This window comes from Salmo salar, chromosome ssa17 (genome assembly GCF_905237065.1).
Source record: "Salmo salar chromosome ssa17, Ssal_v3.1, whole genome shotgun sequence".
Taxonomy (NCBI): domain Eukaryota; kingdom Metazoa; phylum Chordata; class Actinopteri; order Salmoniformes; family Salmonidae; genus Salmo; species Salmo salar.
This window is the reverse complement of record NC_059458.1, coordinates 24172044-24198500: the sequence shown is the minus strand read 5'-3', so window position 1 is coordinate 24198500 and position 26457 is coordinate 24172044. Positions and strand designations below refer to the sequence as shown.

The window sequence follows — 26457 nt, the reverse complement described above, 5'->3', positions numbered from 1 at the left end:
TTCCACTGGTACTTCCACTGGCATTACACTGGTACTTCTACTGGTACTTCCACTGGCATTCCACTGCACCACCTCTCTCAACATCTAAAAGTAAGAGCATCTTCCTCAGCCGTTCAGACATGTTGATTCTTTTACATATTGCTTTTGTTTAAGCATGGCCAATCTAGTGACTACCTTTCCCTACCCCTCTTGCCTCCTCTTGTTCCCATCCTTTCCCCCATCTCCCCCCTTTCCTCTCCCACCCATCTTAGCTGTAGGAGCAGACCCCATGCCATAAAGCACCACGACCCCCCCCACACACACACACACCTGTCAATCACTCCTTTAAATAGCTGCTGCAGAAATAGGTGGTAGTCAGTCGCTCTACTGGTAACCCGAACCCCTGCACTCCCCCTCCCACCACCACCCCCCCACCCAGCTCACAGTGTGGGTGTGCAAGGGGCTAGGATAGGGGGTCAGGAGATGACGGGACCCTACACAAAACTCCTGCCCATCTCCTCTCACCTCTACTCCCCTTCCTCCTCCACCTCCTCCACCTTACCCCTCTGCTTCTGCAGTCCCACAGCCCCATTCCATAGCCCTCGCTGGGGCTGTCATCATTCATCATGGTCCCTATTGATTAGTATTGTGGACGGGACAAGACAATGAATACAGTGAGGGCAGTGGGTACCCTATCTTATGCCACCCATATGCCCCACGTGGAGAGAGAGAGGAGGCAGTTGCACCAGAGCACAGGCCGTGACAAATAGCCATCATGTCAAGCTAGGCCCTTGGCAGCCATTTTGGTGCAGCGGTAATACGCTCCAACATGCCATATGGCTTGAATAGAAACCACTGTATTCTATCATATTAAACTCTCTGGAGAGCTCTTGTGGTAATTGCTATGTAAAGAAGGTCATTGGGAAATGCTGGTGTTGGCAGTTTGATCCTAATTGAATGGACTAGATGTTTGGTTCTGGTTGGCTCAGCAGAAAGCATTCTGCCAGTCCCCTCGCTTAGTTAATTGCAGGCTTTGCTTCCTTAGCAGTTGGATTGGATCTGAAAAATGTGGATTCAGTACATGGTGCTAGAACATTGTGTGCCCACCATTCAATTTGCCTTCGGCTGAAAGTGAACCTCTGTGAAAGCTCAAGTGGTTTTATAGGTTGAAGGAAGATGTCTGTGTTCCAAGCCTGGGCTTGGGTTTTGAGCTAGGGTTCGTTCGTTTGCTAGCTGCTTTGCTACCCACCTCAATGTTTCTCCGCCAAGGGGTCTACTCTGAAAATACCCTTCCTCTCTCTCTTTCCCTTCCTCTCTTTCCCCCCCTCTCTTTCCCCCCTTCTCTTTCCCTCCCTCTCTCAAGGGCTTCAGCTTGGGTTCTGGAGTGAGGGTTCAAGACCGGTCGCTAGCTGCTTGTTGGCCCACCTCAACGTTTCTTCACCAAGGGGTCTGTTCTGAAAACACCGCCCTCTCCCCTCCCTCTCTCTTTCCCTCCCTCTCTCTCTTCCTCCTCTTTTGATCACAGTGTTGCGGTCGACAGGTCAGGTGAATGTCGATGAGGGACCAGTTTTTAGGCGCTAGACTAATGGCTAACACGCAGACGAGACTGACAAGCTACGCTGTGTAACCTAGCTTTCATTAGGTTCTGGACAAATGGAGTGTTTTACCATAACTGTCGTGACGCTGTGTACTCCAGTGGACTCTGGTCACTCGTCACATGTCATTAAAAGCATTAGGGCAGTGTTATTTGTCCGTGTGGTAGCTAGTCCTAGTCCTAAATGGCTGTTCCATGCTGGAGCGTTGATGTATATACGGTTGAAGTCAGAAGTTTAGATACACTTAGGTTGGAGTCATTAAAACTCGTTTTTCAACCATTCCACAAATTTCTTGTTAACAAACTATAGTTTTGGCAAGTCGTTTAGGACATCTACTTTGTGCATGACACAAGTAATTATTCCAACAATTGTTTACAGACAGATTATTTCACTTATAATTCACTGTATCACAATTCCAGTGGGTCAGAAGTTTACATACACTAAGTTGACTGTGCCTTTAAACAGCTTGGAACATTCCAGAAAATGATGTCATGGCTTTAGAAGCTTCTGATAGGCTAACTGACATCATCTGAGTCAATTGGAGGTGTACCTGTGGATGTATTTCAAGGCCTACCTTCAAACTCAGTGCCGCTTTGCTTGACATCGTGGGAAAATCAAAAGAAATCAGCCAATACCTCAGAAAAAAAAATGTAGACCTCCACAAGTCTGGATCATCATTGGGAGCAATTTCCAAACGCCTGAAGGTACCACATTCATCTGTACAAACAATAGTATGCAAGTATAAACACCATGGGACCACACAGCTGTCATACCGCTCAGGAAGGAGACGTGTTCTGTCTCCTAGAGATGAACGCACTTTGATGCGAAAAGTCCAAATCAATCCCAGAACAACAGCAAAGGACCTTGTGAAGATGCTGGAGGAAACAGGTACAAAGTATCTATATCCACAGTAAATCAACATAACCTGAAAGGCCGATCAGCAAGGAAGAAGCCACTGCTCCAAAACCGCCATAAATAAGCCAGACTACGGTTTGCAACTGCACATGGGGACAAAGATTGTACTTTTTGGAGAAATGTCCTCTTGTCTGATGAAACAAAAATAGAACTGTTTGGCCATAATGACCATCGTTATGTTTGGAGGGAAAAGGGGGAGGCTTGCAAGCCGAAGAAGACCATCCCAACCGTGAAGCACGGGGGTGGCAGCATCATGTTGTGGGGGTCCTTTGCTGCAGGAGGGACTGGTGCACTTCACAAAATAGATGGCATCATGGGGGAGAAAAATTATGGGGATATATTGAAGCAACATCTCAAGACATCAGTCAGGAAGTTAAAGCTTGGTCGCAAATGGGTCTTCCAAATGGACAATGACCCCAAGCATACTTCCAAAGTAGTGGCAAAATGGCTTAAGGACAATAAAGGCAAGGTATTGGAGTGGCCATCACAAAGCCCTGACCTCAATTCCATAGAAAATGTGTGGGCAGAACTGAAAACGCGTGTGCGAGCAAAGAGGCCTAAAAACCTGACTCCGTTACACCAGCTCTGTCAGGAGGAATGTGCCAAAATTCTCCCAACTTATTGTGGGAAGCTAGTGTAAGGCTACCCAAAACGTTTGACCCAAGTTAAACAATTTAAAGGCAATGCTACCAAATACTAATTGAGTGTATGTAAACTTCTGACCCACTGGGAATGTGATGAAAGAAATAAAAGCTGAAATAAATTATTCTCTCTACTATTATTCTGACATTTCACATTCTTAAAATAAAGTGGTGATCCTAACTGACCTAAGACAGGGAATTTTTACTAGGATTAAATGTCAGGAATTGTGAAAAACTGAGTTTAAATGTATTTGGCTAAGGTGTATGTAAACTTCCGACTTCAACTGTATGTGTCAGAGTCACAGCTAGTTCCTGGTAAGGTCTTTGTTTACATATTGCAATGGCCTTTGTAGAAATCAGATGACATGAGTATATGAAAGATAAGCCTGTTTTAAAGGTCTGTATGAATAACAAGGTTATTGGTAGAATAATACATCACTAAGTTTTGATGGTGTATTTGCAAATATGAAGGTGTTCAGAGGGTTTGTGTCCACTTTTAGCCTGGGTGCTGCTGAGATGTGTAAAGAGCATTGTCGGATAGTTACTAGTTGTGAGTTATTTGCACATGGGTGCATCCACTTTGAGTGAATGTGTAGAAATTAGTGTGTGTGCCTGCGTTTATGCAAGCTTGTGTGTGTGTGTGTTTCACTAATAGTCCTTCACTAATAGTCCTTCACTAATAGGACTTCACTAATAGAACTTCACTAATAGTTCTTCACTAATAGCCCTTCACTAATAGGACTTCACTAATAGGACTTCACTAATAGTCCTTCACTAATAGGACTTCACTAATAGTCCTTCACTAATAGTCCTTCACTAATAGGACTTCACTAATAGGACTTCACTAATTGCCCTGTACTCAGCTGTTGACCTGGGGTGCGTCCAACAAGGGAAATAGTTCTCGAACATTAGCTAGCGTATTCCATTTGTTTTGTGCTAGCCGCGACCATTCGTTAATGTTAACTAACAGTCTGAGAAGGTAGTGTTAGGTGAACGTCAGTGTCTGTTTCAGGCCTAAACTACCACTACAAATAATCAAGTGGCCTTTCTACATACAGTGCCTTCGGAAGTATTCAGACCCCTTGATTTTTTCCACATTTTGTTACGTTACAGCTTTATTCTAAAATTGATTAAATAAATAAAAATCCTTAGCAATCTATACATAATACCCCATAATAACAAAGAGAAAACAGGTTTTTATACATTTTTGCTAAATGTATAACATTTTTAAAACATAAATACCTTACATTTACATAAGTATTCAGACCCTTTGCTATGAGACTCGAAATTTTGTTTAGGTGCATCCTTTTCCTATTGATCATCCTTGAGATGTTTCTACAACTTGATTGGAGTCCACCTGTGGTAAATTCAATTGATTGGATATGATTTGGAAAGGCACACACCTGTGTATATAAGGTCCCACAGTTGACAATGCATGTCAGAGCAAAAACCAGAGCAAAAAAGCCATGAGGTTGAAGGAATTGTCCGTAGAGCTCCAAGACAGGATTGTGTCGAGGCACAGATCTAGGGAAGGGTACCAAAACATTTCTGCAGCATTGAAGGTCCCCAAGAACACAGTGGCCTCCATCATTCTTAAATGGAAGAAGTTTGGAACCACCAAGACTCTTCATAGAGCTGGCAACAAACTGAGCAATTGGGGAGAAGGGCCTTGGTCAGGAAGGTGACCAAGAACCCGATGGTCACTCTGACAGAGCTTCAGAGTTCCTCTGTGGAGATAGGAGAACCTTCCAGAAGGACAACCATCTCTGCAGCACTCCACCAATTAGGCCTTTATGGTAGAGTGGCCAGACGGAAGCCACTCCTCAGTAAAAGGCACACTCATCAGTAAAAGACAGCCCATTTGGAGTTTACCAAAAGGGACCTAAAGACTCCTAGACCATGAGAAACAAGATTCTCTGGTCTGATGAAACCAAGATTGAACTCTTTGGCCTGAATGCCCAGCTTCACGTCTGGAGGGATCCTGGCACCATCCCTACGGTGAAGCATGGTGGTGGCAGCATCATGCCGTGGGGATGTTTTTCAGCGTCAGGGACTGAGAGACTAGACAGGATCGAGGAAAAGATAAACGGAGCAAAGTACAGAGAGATCCTTGATGAAAACCTGCTCCAGAGCGTTCAGGACCTCAGACTGGGACGAAGGTTTACCTTCTAACAGGACAACAACCCTAAACACACAGCCAAGACAACGCAGGAGTGGCTTCGGAAACAAGTCTCTGAATGTCCTTGAGTGGACCAGCCAGAAACTGGACTTGAACCCAATCGAACATCTCTGGAGAGACCTGAAAATAGCTGTGCAGCGACGCTCCCCATCCAACCTGACAGACCTTGAGAAGATCTGCAGACAAGAATGGGAGAAGCTCCCCAAATACAGGTGTGCCAAGCTTGTAGAATCATATCCAAGTCGATTCGAGGCTGTAATCACAGCCAAAGGTGCTTCTGAGAAAATACTTATGTAAATGTAATATTTCAGTTTTGTTTTCTTAATACATTTGCAAATATTTCTTAAAACCCGATGTCATTATGGGGTATTTTATGTAAATTGATGAGGGAAAGAAACAATTTAATATTTTACAATAAGGCTGTAACAACAAAATGTTGAAAAAGTCTAGGGGCCTGAATACTTTCCGAATGCTCTGTATATATGTTTATACTCCGGACTCTGACATTGCTCGTCCTAATATTTCGATATTTCTTAATTCCATTCTTTTACTTTTTAGATTTGTGTGTATTGTTAGATATTACTGCACTGTTGGAGCTAGGAACACAAGCATTTCACTACACCCGCAATAACATCTGCTAAATATGTGTATGCGACCAATAACATTTGATTTGAATAGCAAAGTCATTTGCAGTTTGATTATTGGCACTACAATGCCACAGTAGTCATTACCAAAATTGTCTGATTGATATTTTACCATCTCTGTAACATTTTGGAATGTTCATTAAAATCGTTCAACTGAGATTGTTACTAAGTAACATGTTCTCCGCAAACAGAACCCTTGCTCAATTCACCTCTCGGGTTATAGCCTTAAGAGGCCAACTCTCTGTCCGTTGTCTACTCCTGCCCACTCACTCAGTGACCAGACAGAAAACACCACTACACCACCACATGCAAATCTGGTTGAAGGGTGTTGTGACTTTTCTGGGCCACTGTATACCCTAGGTAAAACAGATTTATGTTATTGTAGGGATAGGATATCTAAACCTAGACTGTTACCATATCTCAAGACCGCGTTAGCCTGTTGAGCCAAAGCTCTGGAAGCTAACACAACACAAGTCCCCAGGTCATGCAAACTCTGTGAATTATGCCTCCTTCAGTTCACAATATTTACACACTTGAAAGTAACCATGAAAATCATTATATTTGGTTTTTGAAAAAGAACAGAGCGATAGTAAAACTGTGTGGATGTGTGTTGCTGTGTGTGTGTGTGTGTGTGTGTGTGTGTGTGTGTGTGTGTGTGTGTGTGTGTGTGTGTGTGTGTGTGTGTGTGTGTGTGTGTGTGTGTGTGTGTGTGTGTGTGTGTGTGTGTGTGTGTGTGTGTGTGTGTGTGTGTGTGTGTGTGTGTGTGTGTGTGTGTGTGTGTCACTGTGGCCGGTGACAGCAGCAGACTGTGGTGTGGGCCTTGTTTATGGTCCTCCTCCCATATTTGGCTGTGGCACGGCCCCGGGCATGTCTCGAATAGCTGGGTGGCAACAGAGAGAGAGGGAGAGCGAGAGAACGAGAGAGAGAGAGGGAGCGAGAGAACGAGAGAGAGTGGGGGACACGTGAGTGGAACAGCCTGGCCAGGAATAAAGCCCTTTTTGTTAGCTAACTGTCACCGGAGTTGGAACGAGAGAACGAGGGAAGCAGAGAGTGAAAGAGAGGACAAAATGAAGGGAAGGATATAGGCTGAGAGGTATTACAGCAGCTGGTGAGTACAGTAGTCAGGCCTAAGGGTTGACTGTGAGGGCACAGGTGTTGATAGGGCTAATGAGATAATTGGTAGGTGTCAAATGTTTCTGTTGTGGTTTTTAACGAAGTTGTGTTCAATTCAGTTGAATTGTTCTTTATCGTGTTGTGGTAGTGTAGTGGTTGGGAATACCTATGTTTTACATAACCTTTTGTTTCTAGTTATGGAAGTCTGAGTTTAATGTTTTCTTGGGTTAAAGTATACTGTAAGTTGGTAGTAAATTCTCAACCGTATTTTTTGACTTTGGATGATTGAATGAGAGGGTCTGTCGGAGCAGGATTTTTGACTGTTTTCTCGGTTGCAGCAGATGCAAGGCTCTCTCTGTATGTCCTTTATTTTGTTTCTATGTCAACATGGTTGTTTACAGTACCCTTTGAATCATTGAGTGAGTAATTTGCTTGTGGAACATTTTATAAATGTGCCGCAATTATGGTACACCACAACTATTAAGCTGCCTGCTCTAACTTCTTTTAAGACCAATTTAACTTGTGAGTTATGAGTTGAGATGCTGAATGAGGGACTTTGATTGGCTTTGCACAATATGTCATGTTGTATAGTCACTGTAGTGTTTCTATGGCAGTGTGGAAACAGTTACTGCCTTGGATAGAGTGGAGAGTTTGTTCTGGTTTAAGGGGCCTAGTACCCCTCATAGGAGTGACAGAAAGACTAGTGTAGTTAGAGCTGGCAGTGACAGCACCATGAGATATAGCAGCAGGTTTACAGCCCACCCCTAAGCCCCTCAGAGCCCCCTAGATACCTCAGCTATCTCATATCTGACTCAGCTATCTCTCTGTCCCTCAATGTCCCCCCATACCTCACCTACCTCATATCTGCCTTAGTTATCTCCTGTCTCTCACTGTCCCCCCATACCTCAGCTACCTCATATCTGACTCAGTTATCTCTCTGTCCCTCAGTGTCTTCGTCCCTGCCCCTACTTCAACTATGATTGTCCCTCCATACCTCAACTACCCCCTGTCTTTCACTGTCTCTGTCCTACATCGGCTCTCACTGTCTCTCTCTGACTCCTTGCTACCTCAGCTCTCACTGTCTCTCTCTGACTCTCTATACCATTTTCAGCGATGGCGTAAAGGTTTTATTTTAGGGGTATACCAGAGTCTGGATGATCTTCCAGTGATCCTTGCAGACAGTCGTCAACTCCCAGACAGAGAGATAGGCAGACATCATGACATGTAATCTTTAGTTCAGTTACTGATATGACTTCCATGATATTATATATCTTTATACAGCAGTTTGAATGATTACAGTACGTGGGAATGGCTATTTTCCTGTCAGTGAATGACACAGGTACTAACGTACAGACCGACAGAGACAGGCAGACAGACAGACAGACAGACAGACAGACAGACAGACAGACAGACAGACAGACCCGCAGATAGACCGACTAGCCCTAGTGTATGTCATTCAACCATCTTCATGATACCACCGTCTACTCTGCTCTGGAATGCAGACTGCTGGTTGGCACAGCGATATCAAAGTCCGTCCCTGCTGAGGTGGGTGTCATGTCCCGAAGAGAGACGCCCTTTAGGCTGTCTGGCTCTGGCAGAGTTAGGCCATGACATCATCTAACGGGGACGTGTTGTCTGTGTGGTGTGTGGCTGAGATGACAGCTCGGGGCTGTTGCTGGTCAGGGTGATTCACACCTGGCCAGCCCCCAACGTTGCCCAATAGGCACAGATCCAGGATCAGCTTATTGTCACCAAATACTAATTTGAACTGTTTATGGGAGAGACAGTGTGCAGGGGGCAACTACAGACAGACCCTTAGTTTTGTACTGTGCTTCTAGGCCGGCTGCAGATTTTTCTCATTATTCTTTCACTTTTCATCTATTTCTGTCCTCCTCTCTCTCTTTGTAGAGCTCTCTCTGTGTGTTTCTCTTTCTCTTTCTCTTTCTCTTTCTCTCTCTCGCGCTCTCTCTCTCTCTCTCTCTCTCTCTCTCTCTCTCTCTCTCTCTCTGTGGGTTTCCCTCCCTCCCTCCTGTTTTAGATGTGTGACTGACTGTGCAGTTTTAGTATTGTTTGTTTATGAATTTAACCTGCCTCCGGGACCTGCTGTTTTCATCCCATCATGCCCCTCTCTCTAGCAGCATGCCTTCCTTCCTGGTTTTACAGGCCCCGGTTTGTTCCTGTTTGCCCCCGCTAACCCCGTGTTGTCCCGTTTCCTCTCCCCCTCATCACGTAAGACCCGAAAGACCCGCGACACAGGTCAACTATTTCCCTTAAATAGTGCTGTGTGTGTTTGTTAGAGTGTAGTGCGTGTAGTGTAGTGAGCTGTGGGGTTGTGGGTTGGGAATTTATGAGAGTAACGTGTATCCCATACGGTCAGACCCAGAGCACACCCCAAGGAAGACTTCTACACCACATTCCTCTCACACACTCTTTTATGAGGAACATGTTTGGGTGGTGTGTGTATGTTCTCACACTCTAATGTGGGTCTTTCTTTCTCAGTGTCCGTATCTATATATCTTTTTTAGCCAGTGTTCTTTGTTCCACTTGATCATCTGAGGGGATATTAGGTTAACTCCTTACCAGATCCACAACACTGTTGGTCTTGTCTTCATCCAGTCACACAATGTAGGGACTGCCATGGTGCTGCTAGCTAGCTTAGCACAATCAGTAGCCACCCAGCAGGGGATTTGTCTTTAAGTGGGCTGTAGTATTTTCACACACTTCTTATCAGGACAACAGTGAACCCAGAGGGACAGACAGACAGACAGACAGACAGACAGACAGACAGACAGACAGACAGACAGACAGACAGACAGACAGACAGACAGACAGACAGACAGACAGACAGACAGACAGACAGACAGACAGACAGACAGACAGACAGACAGACAGACAGACAGACAGACAGTGGCCCTGGTCCAAACACTTAGACACAGACACTGTGACCCAATGACACTGCCAAACCCAACCCAGCCATCCTGTGGTTAGCCTGCTAGGCTAGCTGCGATGCTAGCTTGTCTAGGAGTTATTTATTGATTTGTTTGTTTATTGGTCCTGGACTATGTGTGGCAGGGACCTTGTAGGTTGTACTAGTTAGCTTAGCGATATACAGCTAGTTTGTGTTTCCTGGGTATTAACATATAGACCTGAGTGACCAGACTCTGAGGCAAATCATTTGGGCACATTGGTTGTGCATTAATCTCAGTTAACCCAGAAGTAAAATCTTGTATAATTTGGTCAGCTGTATGATTAACCTTCGGTCTACAGTACACATAGAATCTGACCACGGGAGACAGTTGTGCATAAATGAAAAAACTACAACAGGTGTATTTTTGCTAGGCTGGCACTTAAACTGCCTCAATATAATAGGACAACATTCTATACTCAACAATTATTCTGCGATCATTATTACATGTGTTTGAAGGGAAATCTATGTAAACAGTAAAGCGATTGTTCCATGAAGTAGCTGATGTGAGTATCACATTTGATAGGGTAATAACAGTAGCTGTGAAGCATTGTCTATTTCAAATAAACCATTAGTCCACAGGTGTTATGAGCCGGGCTGTTTTAACGGCACGTTAATGGCTTCCCAACGGGTCATGTGTGAATGAGACACACTGTGGCATCGTGCTTACACACGCTTTCACAGCGGAGCACCATGGGAGACAAAGAGGAAAAGGCAGGTGCTGTTTGTGTGTCGGGGGAGAGAGTGTGTGTCGGGGGAGAGAGTGGGTGTCGGGGGGGGGGGATTAAGTGTGTGTGTATAGAGTGTATTCGGAAAGTATTCAAACCAATTTACTTTTTCAACATTTTGTTACATTACAGCTTTATTCTAAAATTGATTAAATTGTGTTTTTCCCTCATCAATCTACACACAATACCCCATAATGACAAAGCAAAAACAGGTTTTTAGAAATGTTTGCAAAACTGAAAAATCACATTTACATAAGCATTCAGACCCTTTATTTAGTACTTTGTTGAAGCACCTTGGGCAGCAATTACAGCCTCTTAGGTAGGAAGCTACAAGCTTGGCACAGCTGTATTTGGGAAGTTTCTCCCATTCCTCTCTGCAGACCCTCTCAAGCTCTGTCAGGTTGGATGGGGAGCGTCGCTGCAGAGCTGTTCAGGTCTCTCCAGAGATGTTTGACTGGGTTCAAGTCCGGGTCCTGGCTGGGCCACTCAAAGGGCATTCAGAGACTTGTCCCAAAGCCACTCCTGCATTGTCTTGGCTGTGTGCTTAGGGTCGTTGTCCTGTTGGAACGTGAACCTTTGCCCCAGTCTGAGGTCCTGAGCGCTCTTGAGCAGGTTTTCATCAAGGATCTCTCTGTACTTTGCTCTGTTCATCTTTGCCTTGATCCTGACTACTCTCCAAGTCCCAGCCACTGAGTAACATCCCCACAGCATGATGCTGCCACCACCATGCTTCACCGTAGGGATGGTGCCGGGTTTCCTCCAGACGTGATGCTTGGCATTCAGGCCAAAGAGTTCAATCTTGGTTTCATCAGACCAGAGAATCTTGTTTCTCATGGTCTGAGAGTCCTTGAGGTGCCTTTTGGAAAATTCCAAACGGGCTGTCATGTGGTTTTTACTGAGGAGTGGCTTCCGTCTGGCCACTCTACCATAAAGGCCCGATTGGTTGAGTGCTGCAGATATGATTTTTCTGGAAGGTTCTCCCTTCTCCACAGAGGAACTCTGGAGCTCTGTCAGAGTGACCATCGGGTTCTTGGTCATCTCCCTGACTAAGGTGCTTCTCCCCCGATTGCTCAGTCTTGGTGTGTCCAAACTTCTTCCATTTAAGAATGATGGGGGCCACTGTGTTCTTGGGGATCTTCAATGCTGCAGACATTTTTTGGTACCCTTCCCTAGAGCTGTGCCTCGGCACAATATGTCTCTGAGCTCTACGGACAATTCCTTCAACCTCATGGCTTGGTTTTTGACATGCACTGTCATCTGTGGGACCTTATATAGACAGGTGTGTGTCTTTCCAAATCATGTCCAATCAATTGAATTTACCACAGGTGGACTCCAATCAAGTCCAATCAAGTAGAAACATCTCAAGGATGATCAATGGAAACAGGATGTGCCTGAGCTCAATTTCGAGTCTCATAGGAAAGGGTCTGAACACTTATGTAAATAGGGTATCTGTTTTTTATTTTTATAAATTGGCAAAAATGTCTAAAAAACGGTTTTCACTTTGTCATTATGGGGTTTTGTGTGTAGATTGATGAGGAAAACAAATATAGAATCAATTTTAGAATAAGGCTGTAACGTAACAAAATGTGGAAAAAGTCAAGGGGTCTGAATACTTTCCGAAGGCACTGTATGTGTGTGCGTGCATGCCCGTGTCTAACGAGCCTCACACTCCACAAGGCCTCTGAGGAACCATTGTCTAAGTCAATTGAATGATACATGAATGGAAGGCTAATGATGTCCATCTCTCAGGTTAGCCCCAAACTATGTCTATATATGAGCCTGTCAACTCTGTCCTGTCAACTCTGTCCTGTCAACTCTGTCCTGTCAACTCTGTCCTGTCAACTCTGTCCTGTCAACTCTGTCCTGTCAACTCTGTCCTGTCAACTCTGTCCTGTCAACTCTGTCCTGTCAACTCTGTCCTGTCAACTCTGTCCTGTCAACTCTGTCCTATTTGTGACCCACTCAGAAGCAATGTCTATCTCGTCACTGATAGTAACTGTAGGCCTAAATTCAGCTAATGGACAAACAGTGTACCTCATCTCAGTGTAGTCTTAGGGGAATGGCATCTACTTTAGCTGACTACCCTAACTAGCTATTCCTGCCGGTCAGATTCATGTTGGAGGAGATTTATGGCTTGGTCTTTGTTTCAAAGCCACAGCTATCGCCTGGCTAGCATACTAAGAAGCTTTATGGTGGATCAGCAATGACTTACTATACTAAAAATGGTCCCTGTGTTTTTTATGGCCAGTGAATCTATACTTAAACCCAACCCAGCAATGGTCACACACAACTGAGCAGGAATATGTTGATTCTATACACGACATACATCCATCATCAACGTATCCCAATGATGGCGGTGAACTCTCCCATACATCAAAACTCACACATCTTTACATATTCTTTGTTTTTAATGATAGAGAAAGCCCAGCTCACCACAATTCTGCTGTTGCTTTCAACTTAGACACACAGGAATGTGTGTGTGTGTGTGTGTGTGTGTGTGTGTGTGTGTGTGTGTGTGTGTGTGTGTGTGTGTGTGTGTGTGTGTGTGTGTGTGTGTGTGTGTGTGTGTGTGTGTGTGTGCGTGTGTTCGTGTGTGTGTGAATAACACACAAAGCTGCTATGTATAAAGAGCCTCTTTGAGACCATGGGCATTGTGTGTGTGCCAGGGATCGAGGTTTATATCAGTCGTGTTTGTGTGTGTTTCTGGATGCCTGTACTTACGCACGCCCCATGGGTGAGGTAAATGTGAAGGTCGTGCCCCCGTGACGCTCGTCTGCAGAGTTCCAGTCATTCCCCTCGCACTTTGAAACACTTCCTTTCTGAGTGAAGAGAATGTGTCAAACCCTTCGGCCCCTCTCTTCTTGGTGAAGAGAGGACAAAAATCTAAATAAGTCATTTGTGAGACAAGAAAATCTCAGGTTCGCATACATTTCCCTCATGGACCATATTTAAAAGCATTCGTGTATTTGAGGATTACAAACAGGCTATGTTGGTACCAGAACATATGTCTTTTGATCATGTACCACCAGTGAGTCACGGACCACAGTTTGGGAACGTCTCCTTCTTTCTCAGTTATCCTCCCATGTATTTCCTTTCTTTCACTGCTTTTCCCTCTCTTCCCTCTCTTCCCTCTCTTTCCTGGACGTTATGAGTTTGGTTAAATGTCACCATGTCCAGTCATAGTTTATTTTTTCCAGAGAGCTGCCCCTCCTAACAGAACAGAGATCTGTACCTCCTAACAGAACAGAGATCTGTCCCTCCTAACATAACAGAGATCTGTACCTCCTAACAGAACAGAGATCTGTACCTCCTAACAGAACAGAGAGCTGCCCCTCCTAACAGAACAGAGATCTGTACCTCCTAACAGAACAGAGATCTGTACCTCCTAACAGAACAGAGATCTGTACCTCCTAACAGAACAGAGATCTCTACCTCCTAACAGAACAGAGATCTGTCCCTCCTAACAGAACAGAGATCTGTACCTCCTAACAGAACAGAGATCTGTACCTCCTAACAGAACAGAGATCTGTACCTCCTAACAGAACAGAGATCTGTACCTCCTAACATAACAGAGATCTCTACCTCCTAACAGAACAGAGATCTGTACCTCCTAACAGAACAGAGATCTGTACCTCCTAACAGAACAGAGATCTGTACCTCCTAACAGAACAGAGATCTGTCCCTCCTAACAGAACAGAGATCTGCCCCTCCTAACAGAACAGAGATCTCTACCTCCTAACAGAACAGAGATCTGTACCTCCTAACAGAACAGAGATCTGTACCTCCTAACAGAACAGAGATCTGCACCTCCTAACAGAACAGAGACCTGTACCTCCTACCAGAACAGAGATTTGTACCTCCTAACAGAACAGAGAACTATACCTCAGAAACAGAACTGAGATCTGTACCTCCTAACAGAACAGAGATCTCTACCTCCTAACAGAACAGAGATCTGCACCTCCTAACAGAACAGAGACCAGTACCTCCTAACAGAACAGAGATCTGTACCTCCTAACAGAACAGAGATCTGTACCTCCTAACAGAACAGAGATCTCTACCTCCTAACAGAACAGAGATCTGCACCTCCTAACAGAACAGAGACCAGTACCTCCTAACAGAACAGAGACCTGTACCTCCTAACATAACAGAGATCTGTACCTCCTAACAGAACAGAGACCTGTACCTCCTAACAGAACAGAGACCTGTACCTCCTAACAGAACAGAGACCTGTACCTCCTAACAGAACAGAGATCTGCACCTCCTAACAGAACAGAGACCAGTACCTCCTAACAGAACAGAGATCTGTACCTCCTAACAGAACAGAGACCTGTACCTCCTAACAGAACAGAGACCTGTACCTCCTAACAGAACAGAGACTGTACCTCCTAACAGAACAGAGATCTGCACTCTAACAGAACAGAGACCAGTACCTCCTAACAGAACAGAGATCTGTACCTCCTAACAGAACAGAGATCTCTACCTCCTAACAGAACAGAGACCAACAGCTGGAAACGTGTCACCCCTCTGGTGTTTGGGTTTTCTCCATGGAATGATCCCAGTCTCTGAGAACAAGGGTCTCCCCTCTTCTGTAGGATGCCACCCTCAGTATGAGTGTGTGTGTGTGTGTGTGTGTGTGTGTGTGTGTGTGTGTGTGTGTGTGTGTGTGTGTGTGTGTGTGTGTGTGTGTGTGTGTGTGTGTGTGTGTGTGTGTGTGTGAGAGAGAGAGGAATAGTCAGATAGATTAATAGAGAGAGAGAGGCCAGGGAAACCCCAGTGTGTGTGTGTGTGTGCGCCTGCAGCGCGTGTGTGTGTGTGTGTGTGAGAGAGAGACAGAGACATAGTCAGATAGATTAATAAGAGAGAGAGAGGCCAGGGAAACCCCAGTGTGTGTGTGTGTGTGTGTGTGTGTGTGTGTGTGTGTGTGTGTGTGTGTGTGTGTGTGTGTGTGTGTGTGTGTGTGTGTGTGTGTGTGTGTGTGTGTGTGTGTGTGTGTGTGTGTGTGTGTGTGTGTTAGAGAGCAGGAAACATGGGGTGAGAGAGAGAGAGAGAGAGAGACAGAGACATAGTCAGATAGATTAATAGAGAGAGAGAGGCCAGGGAAACCCCAGTGTGTGTGTGTGTGTGTGTGTGTGTGTGTGTGTGTGTTGTGTGTGTGTGTGTGTGTGTGTGTGTGTGTGTGTGTGTGTGTGTGTGTGTGTGTGTGGAGAGAGACAGAGACATAGTCAGATAGATTAATAGAGAGAGAGAGGCCAGGGAAACCCCAGTGGTGTGTGTGTGTGTGAGAGAGAGAGACAGAGACATAGTCAGATAGATTAATAGAGAGAGAGAGGCCAGGGAAACCCCAGTGTGTGTGTGTGTGTGTGTGTGTGTGTGTGTGTGTGTGTGTGTGTGTGTGTGTGTGTGTGTGAGAGAGAGAGAGACAGAGACATAGTCAGATAGATTAATAGAGAGAGAGAGGCCAGGGAAACCCCAGTGTGTGTGTGTGTGTGTGTGTGTGTGTGTGTGTGAGAGACAGAGACATAGTCAGATAGATTAATAGAGAGAGAGTGGCCAGGGAAACCCCAGTGTGTGTGACGTCACTGTGTAGGAGTGGGTCCAGGCCAGGGCTCAGGGTGGTTAGCTGCGTGGGTGTTGTAGTTTTAGGAAACTCCCAATGCCAGGAAGGAACTGACAGATTCCACTGGACCAGCTCACAGCTCCCAACTCAACGCCCCAGGGAATGGACTTGCTCCACCCCACCTCACCCAGTCCCAACATCGATAGGTGAAGGATGGCACATCTCTGTCTCCTCCCAACCAATGAGAGAGGGAGGGGAAGGCTATGCCAACTTAGTGTAATCATAACGTAGTGAAGGATGTCTCCCCTTCATCTCAACCAAACCAAGTGTGATGGCAAAGGGCTACTCTATTTAATCTATCTAAAGGAAAGAAAACACAGAAAGGAAGGAGGAAGAGAAGAAATCTAGCTCCAGGTAAGAAAAACTTTCATGGGAGTTGATTCAGGACTGGACTTGGCTTGAAGTAGGTTATCAGTCAAACTGTTCTGGACTGGGAAGTATTTTGCGGACCATATCAGGAGCACTAGAAGTTCCCTACAAAGTAAGGAACAGTTTGTTCTGGTGGGTAAGCAAGGGTAGCTCCCCCTCTCTCTCGTTCTGCTACTGTAGCGTTGTTGACATGGCCTCGTAAATAGCTGTGGTCAGAGAACCTCTCCATGTGTCACTGTGGAACCCCCCACCAACTTACACCCTGCTGTGCTGATGTTCAGAAGCTGCTCCCGGTGACCCGATATCACATGTTCCTCTAAGCAGCTGTTGAAAGAGAAGGGTCTTTTTGAGATGTAGAGGGGGGGGTGTGTGTGTGTATGGTCCTGAAAATATTCAGGAGAAGTTTATTGGAGAACAAAGATGATGCAAGGTATTGTAATCAAAATGAACCTGAGTTTCTGGTTTCAAATTGGGCCTCATATTTTTTTTAATATGCCTCTTGATCTTATGCCGTCCTTCATCATCAGACATGTTCAAGTTTAGAGCTGTTGTGAGACCAGATGTTGAGGAATTGGTTGGTGGAGTGATTGGTCCAGGAAATGGGTGCTGGAGGTTGCCAGGGACTCCTGCCAAAGTTGAGAGGTGGCTATTAGCATAAATGCTGGCCTTAAACCAAGAGTGATGAAACCAAACCATCTGCATGGGAGAACATCTGAGGATTATACACAGCATGCTGTTACGACATCGATGCATAAAAACAGTTACTCAGTGAGAAAATCACCTCAGCAAATGAAATGTGCTGTGTTCATATTGATAGACACAGGACATGTGAAATGACATACAGTGTATGTATAACATAGGAATTCTGGTGCTCTCACATACTGTAGATTCTGATATTGAAGAATCTGGGAATTCTGTCGTTGCCATGGCGAGTTCGTGCACTGTGTCTAGGAGATGTTCCACAGACGGTGGTGCGGGGGTCCCTGTCACGTCATGTAGGGTTGTGCTGCCTGACGCATCATGACAGGTCCTGGACTGGGATGCTTGGACCCCTAATGTACTTATACTAGACCAGAGACAGAGCCAGAGCCAGGGCTGTTATGGTGTGCTGGAGGCTCCATGTGTTTAGGGCTGGAAGGCCTGGATGTGTATGTATATACATATATGCACTCAACACTACTGTATTAGATAAAAAATATGCTGTGTTGACTTAAGCGTCCATTAAGTTGCCTCCTTGGAGGATGGAGTGAATTCTCTTTTCCATGGGGGACTAGCTGTCGTGGTCCAGTCCCAGGAAACAGTTAGGAGTCAGGCACAAGTCCCTGTGGTGTAAAAGTGACTGTGATGTTGGGTCATTTGTGAGGAGTTTTCAAAATCAGAAATGTGTTTGTTTCTCCTCTTTGTTTGCGCACCTATTTATAGCATGTATTCTTCTTCTCTCTTCCAGACGTTGTTCACACCCAAGGCCCCCTCGACGGCAGCCTGTATGCCCGAGTCCACAAGAAAGAGTCCCTCGATGGAGTGGTCACAATCAACGGCCTTCCCGTCCTCGACCACCCCCTAACCAACGCAGACCACACCCCCCAACACCCTGACCACACCCTCCCAAGTTCTGACCGCACCCTCCCGGTAGTGGGCCACGCCTCCCTGCCCGCGGTTGACCACGCCCTGTCGGTCAGCAGTGACTCTGGGAACTCGACAGCATCCGTCAAAACCGATCGCACCGATGACCACAGTCTGTTGCTGCATGGAGCGGTGAACACCAACCAGAACCACAACACGCCCAGTCAGCCCCCTCTCAGTCCCCAGGAGAAGAGAGAATTGGACCAGCTTCTGAGTGGCCTTGAGGCTCCCATGCTCCACCGCCAGACTTACCTGGCTACCTCCACCAGCCCCGGGGGGGGAGTTCGCCACCTTGTCCCAGCCCAGGTGCACGTCAGCGGGCATACCCGGCTCATTGCAGCCCCCTCCGCCGAAGAGCGCGAGACGGACATCTTGGACGACGAGCTGCACATCAGTCAGGAGGGTAACAGCGTGGACAGTCTGGGAACACTGTCGTCATTGGAGGGCCAGGCCACGCCCGCAGAGCTGTACTACCAATCACAGATACCCATCAACAGGCAGAACGACGGGCCATACCTAGAGAAGCTACGGGAGATGCCGGTGCACCGGGTACGGACTTCTACGTCGGCACAGGAGCGGATCATGGACTCCAGTTCACCCCAGGAGGAGGAGTACTCTCCTAACAGTTACCAGAACGGGAGTATGCAGCGTTCCCAGTCCTTCGGGACCCCCGAGCCTGGAGGCCCCAAGCTGCCCAGGGCCCCTGAGAGGAGCACCAGTAGCAGGGAGGCCGTCCAGAGGGGGCTGAACGCATGGCACCAGTACAGTCTGCCAGACGACCCGTTCGGTCCTCCCTTACAGAGCACCCACAGTCTGCCCCACTTCCCCCCCACCGCCTCTCAGCACGACATAGAGCAGTCGATCGAAGCCCTCGACATGCTGATGCTGGATCTGGACCCACACACAGGACAGGTGCCCAAGTCCTACAGCGCCCCCTCTGGTGAGAACAGTGTAGGAGGGCCAGCCCAGATCCCCTTCTCCCAATCTCTGGCCAGGCCGTCCTACCAGGCGGACTCAGCCATCCACGGCTATAACATTAACTACAATGCCTTCGGACAGCCTCTGAGGTCGATGGCTGGCCGGGTTTCAACATCGCCCGTCCAGAGTCCTGTGGCTGAGTCTCCCCTGTCATACCCCCCCCCGAGGTCTGCCTCGTACCAGCCCCACACCAACACCACTCCCATACACCCCCCCGAGCCCTACCACACGCGCCCAGCCCAGGGGCCTGGTTCCCCCCTCTACCCCTCTGACTCCGGACAGCTCCAGATGAAGCCCCTGAACTCGTACCCAGGTGGGACGGTGGTGTCCCACTCCCCAGACCGCAAGGGAGGGTCTCCCTATCATGGCTACAGCACCTCCTCCTCCCCCCTCCCCAACTCTTCCCCCCTTCTCAAGGAGCCAGAACCTGAGGAAGAGAACCTTAACCTGGAGGGCCTGGTGGCTCAACGCATCGCTGGTAAGTCACTACCGGATTGAGGATTAGATTGAATATCCCTGTTTAGTTTCACAATTTTCTTTCATTTTCATATTTCATGTTTCATTATGTCATTTTCAAAAGCAGAGGTATTCGCTGTCACAATACATAAAAGCAAAAAGACATTATAATGATGTCATATGTGCTTATGACAAGTATTATAATGCATTAGGAAAGTTGTACAACTGAAATGTGTCTCCCGCATTTAACCCAACCCCTCTGAATCAGAGAGGTGGGGAGGGCTGTCTTAATCCACATCCACGTCTTCGGCACTAAGGGAACAGTGGGTTAACTGCCTTGCTCAAGGGCAGAACGACAGATTTTTACCTTGTCAGCTCAGGGATTCGATTCAGCAACCTTACGGTTACTGGCCCACCGCTCTAACCACTAGGCTACCTGCCACTACTGCATCATAACACCTTATAACTGTTACCAAACATTCGTTAGCAGGGATAGTTGCAAAGGACCTTGTTTTGACTGTCATCCTTACAGGCTCCGCTGCAGATTCACAATGAACGCTTTGTTCCAGAACATGCTGTGAACTATAAGAAGCACAGTCATAGTCTAATGCAGTATATCAACGGCATTCTATCACCACTGGCTTATTCAGTGATGTGCACTGTTTACATGTACTCTAACATATCTAATTCTAGATTGGAAACAGAAGCTACTGTTTCACGTCCCCAGCTTTGTCTAACCTTGGTAATAGGTGGAATCGTCATGGCATTGAGCTAGCTAGATAGAAAGTCTTCCTTGTGCAGGACAGATATGGTGTGAAAACCTACGGTGAGCTCTGAGCTGTGTCCTACAGCAAGGGGAGAGTTGGACACCATGGAGATGTGATATAAGGTGGTAAGAATAGACATGCTGGTTGAGTTCTCAGCTACCATGCATTTTCCACATGCACGTCCCGCCACATATGGAAGCGTATGGTATGGTTCTCACAGATACCACCAAGTGGGCTTATTTGGTAGTTGCCTTTGTCTTTCTACTGCGGATGTTGATTTGGTGTTTGGTATTTTATTAGGATCCCCATTAGCTGTTGTGAAAGCAGCAGCTAGTCTTCCCGGGGTCCATTAGCTTCCCGGGGTCCATTAGCTGTTGTGAAAGCAGCAGCTAGTCTTCCCGGGGTCCACACAGAACATGAAACATAACATTATACTGATGTATGGTGAAGCAGCGTTTCTCAATCCCTTTCTGGGGGATTCCAGAAAGTGCGCATTTTGGTTCTATCCCTGCTCTAATTTCTCTCATATCTCATTTTAACTTCCATCTTTCTTCTGTTTGTTAATGACTTCACAGAATAAAATGTTCATTTTCCTTTATTCATTTTTTTTCTCTGTCTTTTGTTGTTTCTGTCTCTTGTTCTGTCCATCCATTCCTCTGCTCTGTTGGACCACCCTTCACGCCATTGCATCTGCCTCTGCACCTCCTTCCTCCTCCTCCTCCTCTTCCTCCACCTGCTCCACCTCCTCCTCTGCCTCCTATCCACCACCCCCACTGTGAGCAGAGTACAACGCTCGTATTCAGGGCATCAACGAAAGCATTTCCACTACGCCACAATCTGACCGCCATCGCTCTTATTCTTTCTCTGGTTTGTCCTCTCTCTCTCTCTCTCTCTCTCTCTCACACACTTGCTCCCTCTCTCACTTGCTCCCTCTCTCTCTCTCTCTCTCTCTCTCTCTCTCTCTCTCTCTCTCTCTCTCTCTCTCTCTCTCTCTCTCACTTGCTCCCTCTCTCTCTCTCTCTCTCTCTCTCTCTTGTGACAACATTCCTCTTAAAATAAGTAAATACATATTTTAAGGTTGGAATGATGTATGAAACCTGGAATGTACAGTGTAGATACACTGTGAAACTTATTTCCAGGTCCACATTTTAGATCCACCCTAAAGTTATCGTTCTTCCTAAATACATTCCTGAAACTGATGGAAAGCCTTTGGGAATTCCTGACGCTGTTGTTGGCGTTCCAGGGATGCGTTCCCGTGGGATGATGCCGGAGGAGACTCAGGAGACCGTCCGCCGTCGGACCACTAGCGAGGGGCACTACCAGAGTGGCAATGTGGACCCTCCAGCCCACACGGGGCCGCTGGTGCGCTCCCCTGTCCACTCGTCAGACTTCCACATCCTCAACCCTGGAGGAAGACCCAGAGAGGTAGAGTACATACCCCTATCCAGCCACAGGCAGCAAGCTCTCTCTAGTCTTTATCAGCTTAACATTTTCTTCCATTCATTGAATAGTTCATTGTTTCGCTGTAAGAGTAACCATGTCTGTTGTGTGTGTGTGTGTGTGTGTGTGTGTGTGTGTGTGTGTGTGTGTGTGTGTGTGTGTGTGTGTGTGTGTGTGTCTATGTGGACTTTGTGTTGGTGTGTGTGTGTGTTTGTTATGTGTCTCTATCTCTGTCCGTATTTGTATCTGTGTGTTATTTTCTGTCCTCATGTGTGTACTTCCTGTCTGTGCCTGTTTGCATTACCTCTATGTGTGTATTGTCCTTGTCCGCGTGTATTTTCTGGCTCCTTCTGTGTCTGTGGGTGGGCGTGTGTTATGTCGTGTGTTGTGTGTGTGTTGTGTGTGTGCTGTGTCCCCTCCTTCCAGGGCCCCATGCACAGCTACCGCGAGGCGTATGGGGATGATGATGCTGACGGTCGGGCTGCTGTCAGTCCTATGTTCAGCAGTGGTGGTGAGGCCCACCCCCTGACCCCTACCTTCCCTGTCTCACCTCAGACCCCTTACTTCAACATGTGTAAGTTCACCTCCCTGCAGACAGAGGGCGCCAGTAGACCTTACTCCATCGCCACAGTTAGTCAATCATAATTATACGACTGCAATAAACGTTAAGTATGTGGTATCTTTCATACTTGCAGTTGCAGCCTAAAGTGGTTCACAATAAGTGGTTGTAGAAGGGGGCCCAGTTCCAATACTTTTAAGATGCATCCTTCTTTACTGCCTTCTTATAAGGGAGGAACGATGCGTTCTAACATTATTTGGACAGGGCCAGAGAAAGTCACTGCTGTTACTGTATATTTCAGTTGTTGGTGTTTTGATTGAGACTAAATCGGTGGCGGTGGGTTTCCTAAATTAATTCAATAACACCTTTCTTTCTCTTGTAGAGATTATTCAATGGTAAACGAATACTAAAACGAATTTCCTCTGTGAAAGAAATTATGAGAGAGACTGGGAATAAAAATGAAAAATGACATTTTAATCATTTAGCAGGCACACTGATCCAGAGCGACTTGAATGCATAAAACGTTTAACTTTTTCATACTGTTCCTCTGTGGGAGTCAAACCCACAACCCTGGCAAGTTACATGCTCTACCAACTGAGCCACACAGGAATAGATAGAAGATAATAATGTATTTTAGTTTCAACACTTAACCCATGACCTATAAATCATGTCAGGTTAGACAGTAGATTGCTTCTTGGCACCGTAGAGATACCATAGAGATAAATACTGTATCTATCTGTATTTATCTTAATGCTTGACACATGATCATTTCAATAGACAGACTGCTTTTGGACTCATTTGGGACCAACCAGGGTTAGGGCTCCCTATTCCTGCAGTGGTCACCGCCACACTGTAGTTGAAGTAAGGACCCGCTTTGAGCCCCCAGAGACCCCCAGATACCCCCCTCCGTCTACCCCCTTTACCCTGCCCCACTACCCCTGCTCTGGCCCCTGCCTGCCCTCTCTGGAGGCACTATCTTTCAAACAGACAGACAAAGAATTGATGTGGGATTCTTTGGTAAGTGGAGGATGCATGTAATTTTCAGATTACTGCTCAGTGTCCAGTCCACCACGCCAACCCTAGCCAAACCCTTTTCCACCGGTGGCAAACTGATGGAATTTCAATTCACTTCATGAATTGACTGAATAAAAAAATGGATTGGACCCCAATCCTGGCATGTAGTCATTGTGTCTGTCTCCTTGGATATACAGTACTACTATGTAGTTACTAGATGTACTGTTCAGGATGCCATTGGTTCCCTCTCCGTGTCACCAGTCCCTCAGTGAACTGTTCTGTGTTGGTTTGCTTTCTGCATGCCGTGTCCCAACTCTTGCATGGCCAGGGCACGTTGTACTGTGTCTCCATTCACCATCCTGGTTGTCCTGTTGTTGTAGTTTGTTGGTTGTTTGGATCTGACACTACGTATTCAGCTCAGATCTTCTGTAGGCTTAGCACTTACAGTTTGGTTTGGTCTCTCTCTTTCTCTCGTTATCTATCATTTCTCTCTCTCTCTTTCTTTCTCCCTCTACCGCACTTTCTATCTATCTCTTTCTCGCTCTCTCTTTCTGTTTCTTGCTCTCGCCCTCTTTCTCGCTCTCACCCTCTTTCTCACTCTCACTCTCTCTCTCTCTCTTTCTGTTTCTCTCTCTCTGTTTCTCTCGCTCTCTCGCTCTGTTTCTCTCACTCTCTCGCTGTTTCTCTCACTCTCTCTGTTTCTCTTGCTCTGTTTCTCTCACTCTCTTTCTCTCGCTCTCTTTCTGTTTCTCTCTCTCTCTGTTTCTCTCACTCTGTTTCTCTCACTCTGTTTCTCTCACTCTCTCTGTTTCTCTTGCTCTGTTTCTCACCCTCTCTCGCTCTCTTTCTGTTTCTCTCGTTCTCTCGCTCTCTCTCTGTTTCTCTCGCTCTCTCTCTGTTTCTCCCGCTCTCTTTCTGTTTCTCTCTCTCTTTCTGTTTCTCTCTCTCTGTTTCTCTCACTCTGTTTCTCTCACTCTCTCTGTTTCTCTTGCTCTGTTTCTCACCCTCTCTCGCTCTCTTTCTGTTTCTCTCGTTCTCTCGCTCTCTCTCTGTTTCTCTCGCTCTCTCTCTGTTTCTCCCGCTCTCTTTCTGTTTCTCTCTCTCTTTCTGTTTCTCTCTCTCTGTTTCTCTCACTCTGTTTCTCTCACTCTCTCTGTTTCTCTTGCTCTGTTTCTCACCCTCTCTCGCTCTCTCTGTTTCTCTCGCTCTCTCTGTTTCTCTCGCTCTCTCTGTTTCTCTTGCGCTCTCTGTTTCTCTTGCGCTCTCTGTTTCTCTTGCTCTCTCTGTTTCTCTCGCTCTCTCTGTTTCTCTCGCTCTCTCTGTTTCTCTCGCTCTCTCTCTGTTTCTCTTGCGCTCTCTGTTTCTCTTGCTCTCTCTGTTTCTCTCGCTCTCTCTGTTTCTCTCGCTCTCTCTAGCCCGTTCTCCTCCAGGCTTGGCCAAAACCCCTCTCTCTGCTTTAGGACTGAAGCCCCACCATCCAGCAGACATTCTCCATGGTGGATCAGGTCAGAACACACACACACACACAAACGCACACACAAACACACACACACACACAAACACACACACACACACACACATACACACACACACACACACACACACACACATATACACACACACACACACACACACACACACACACACACACACACACACACACACACACACACACACACACACACACACACACACACACACACACACACACACACACACACACACACAAACACACACACAAACACACACACACAAACACACACACACATACACACACACACACACACACACACAAACACACACAAACACACACACACACAAACACACACACAAACACACACACACACACACACACACACACACACACACACACACACACACACACACAAACACACAAACACACACACACACACAAACAATCCATGGTGGATCAGATCAGAACACAAACACACACACAACCTTTTCCCATCTAGGTTTTCTTAGTCCCCCAATTGCTTCTACACACCTGCAAACTTTGGTCTCTTGCTTCTCTTTCAACGGTTTCCTCCTCCTCTTTTTCTCACCTCTCCCTCAATCACCGACTGTTTCTTCTTCTACTTATTCTTTCTGTTCTGTCAGACTGTGAATCTGTAAGCGATGAGGAGCAAGGTAAGGGCGTTTCTGTGGCAACACGTGGCATCAACCTCTCATCCCCGTCACACAGAGTACCCATAATCCTTTGTGTTCGGCCATGTTTGAAAACCCCCCGTTTTGACCGGAGGATCTTGTTATGGCGTCTCGGTTTTGCTCTACCTTCTGCTGTTTGTTTCTAGAGGAATAACACAGTCCCACTATACAGGCTGCAACCGCAAACATTCTGTTTTGATTGTCTATCAGTGGTTAAGTCCTGCCTCTTCTCGAATTTCATTGGGTGCCCAATTGTTTTGGCCAGCCCAGAAGTTTCTGAAAGGTGAAGAAAAAGTTCAGGTTAAAGTAAGAAATTTGTTAAGGTGGGAGATAAGGTTACAGTAGGTTAGGTATCATGTCTATATTTGGTTGTTAGCCTGTTGAGTGGGCCTGTTTAATGCCTCCATCTCTCAACTTTGCATCTGTGTTAATCCCACTTTGAGTCTCCCTCAGGATGTTTCTTTTCTTTTTTTACCGTTTTGGGAATGACCTCACCAGGTTTCATTTCTGTCGGCCCCCCTCATAACAGCATCCCTTTGACTTCCTGTTTAGCCTGCCAATAACAGTGTAATAATAATATATGTGTGTGTGTGTTTTCACTACAGACGGCCATGGTTATGGTGGACACCCCTTTAATGATCCTATATCTTCCAGTAGTCCCATCCACAGGCCAGACGGGTGAGTACTGTACTGTTCCTGGGGCACAGAG

The 26457-nt window shown here is 46.4% G+C and overlaps 1 protein-coding gene across 28 annotated transcripts in view; it reads left to right on the top strand.

The window, feature by feature from the left end:
• The window catches only part of LOC106575599 (tensin), a 182448-nt gene that overhangs the window by 149915 nt on the left and 6076 nt on the right, over positions 1 to 26457 (top strand). For 18 of the 28 annotated variants that reach the window (XM_045699126.1, XM_045699119.1, XM_045699124.1 and 15 more), the window contains 8 exons: positions 1343 to 1426; positions 18193 to 19824; positions 21353 to 21436; positions 21813 to 21994; positions 22436 to 22583; positions 24998 to 25087; positions 25701 to 25730; positions 26354 to 26426. In XM_045699126.1, coding sequence (XP_045555082.1) covers positions 1343 to 1426; positions 18193 to 19824; positions 21353 to 21436; positions 21813 to 21994; positions 22436 to 22583; positions 24998 to 25087; positions 25701 to 25730; positions 26354 to 26426 — 2323 coding nt within the window. The remainder of the gene's footprint in view (positions 1 to 1342; positions 1427 to 18192; positions 19825 to 21352; positions 21437 to 21812; positions 21995 to 22435; positions 22584 to 24997; positions 25088 to 25700; positions 25731 to 26353; positions 26427 to 26457) is intronic. The other 10 variants (XM_045699147.1, XM_045699133.1, XM_045699131.1 and 7 more) reach the window with 7 other exon arrangements.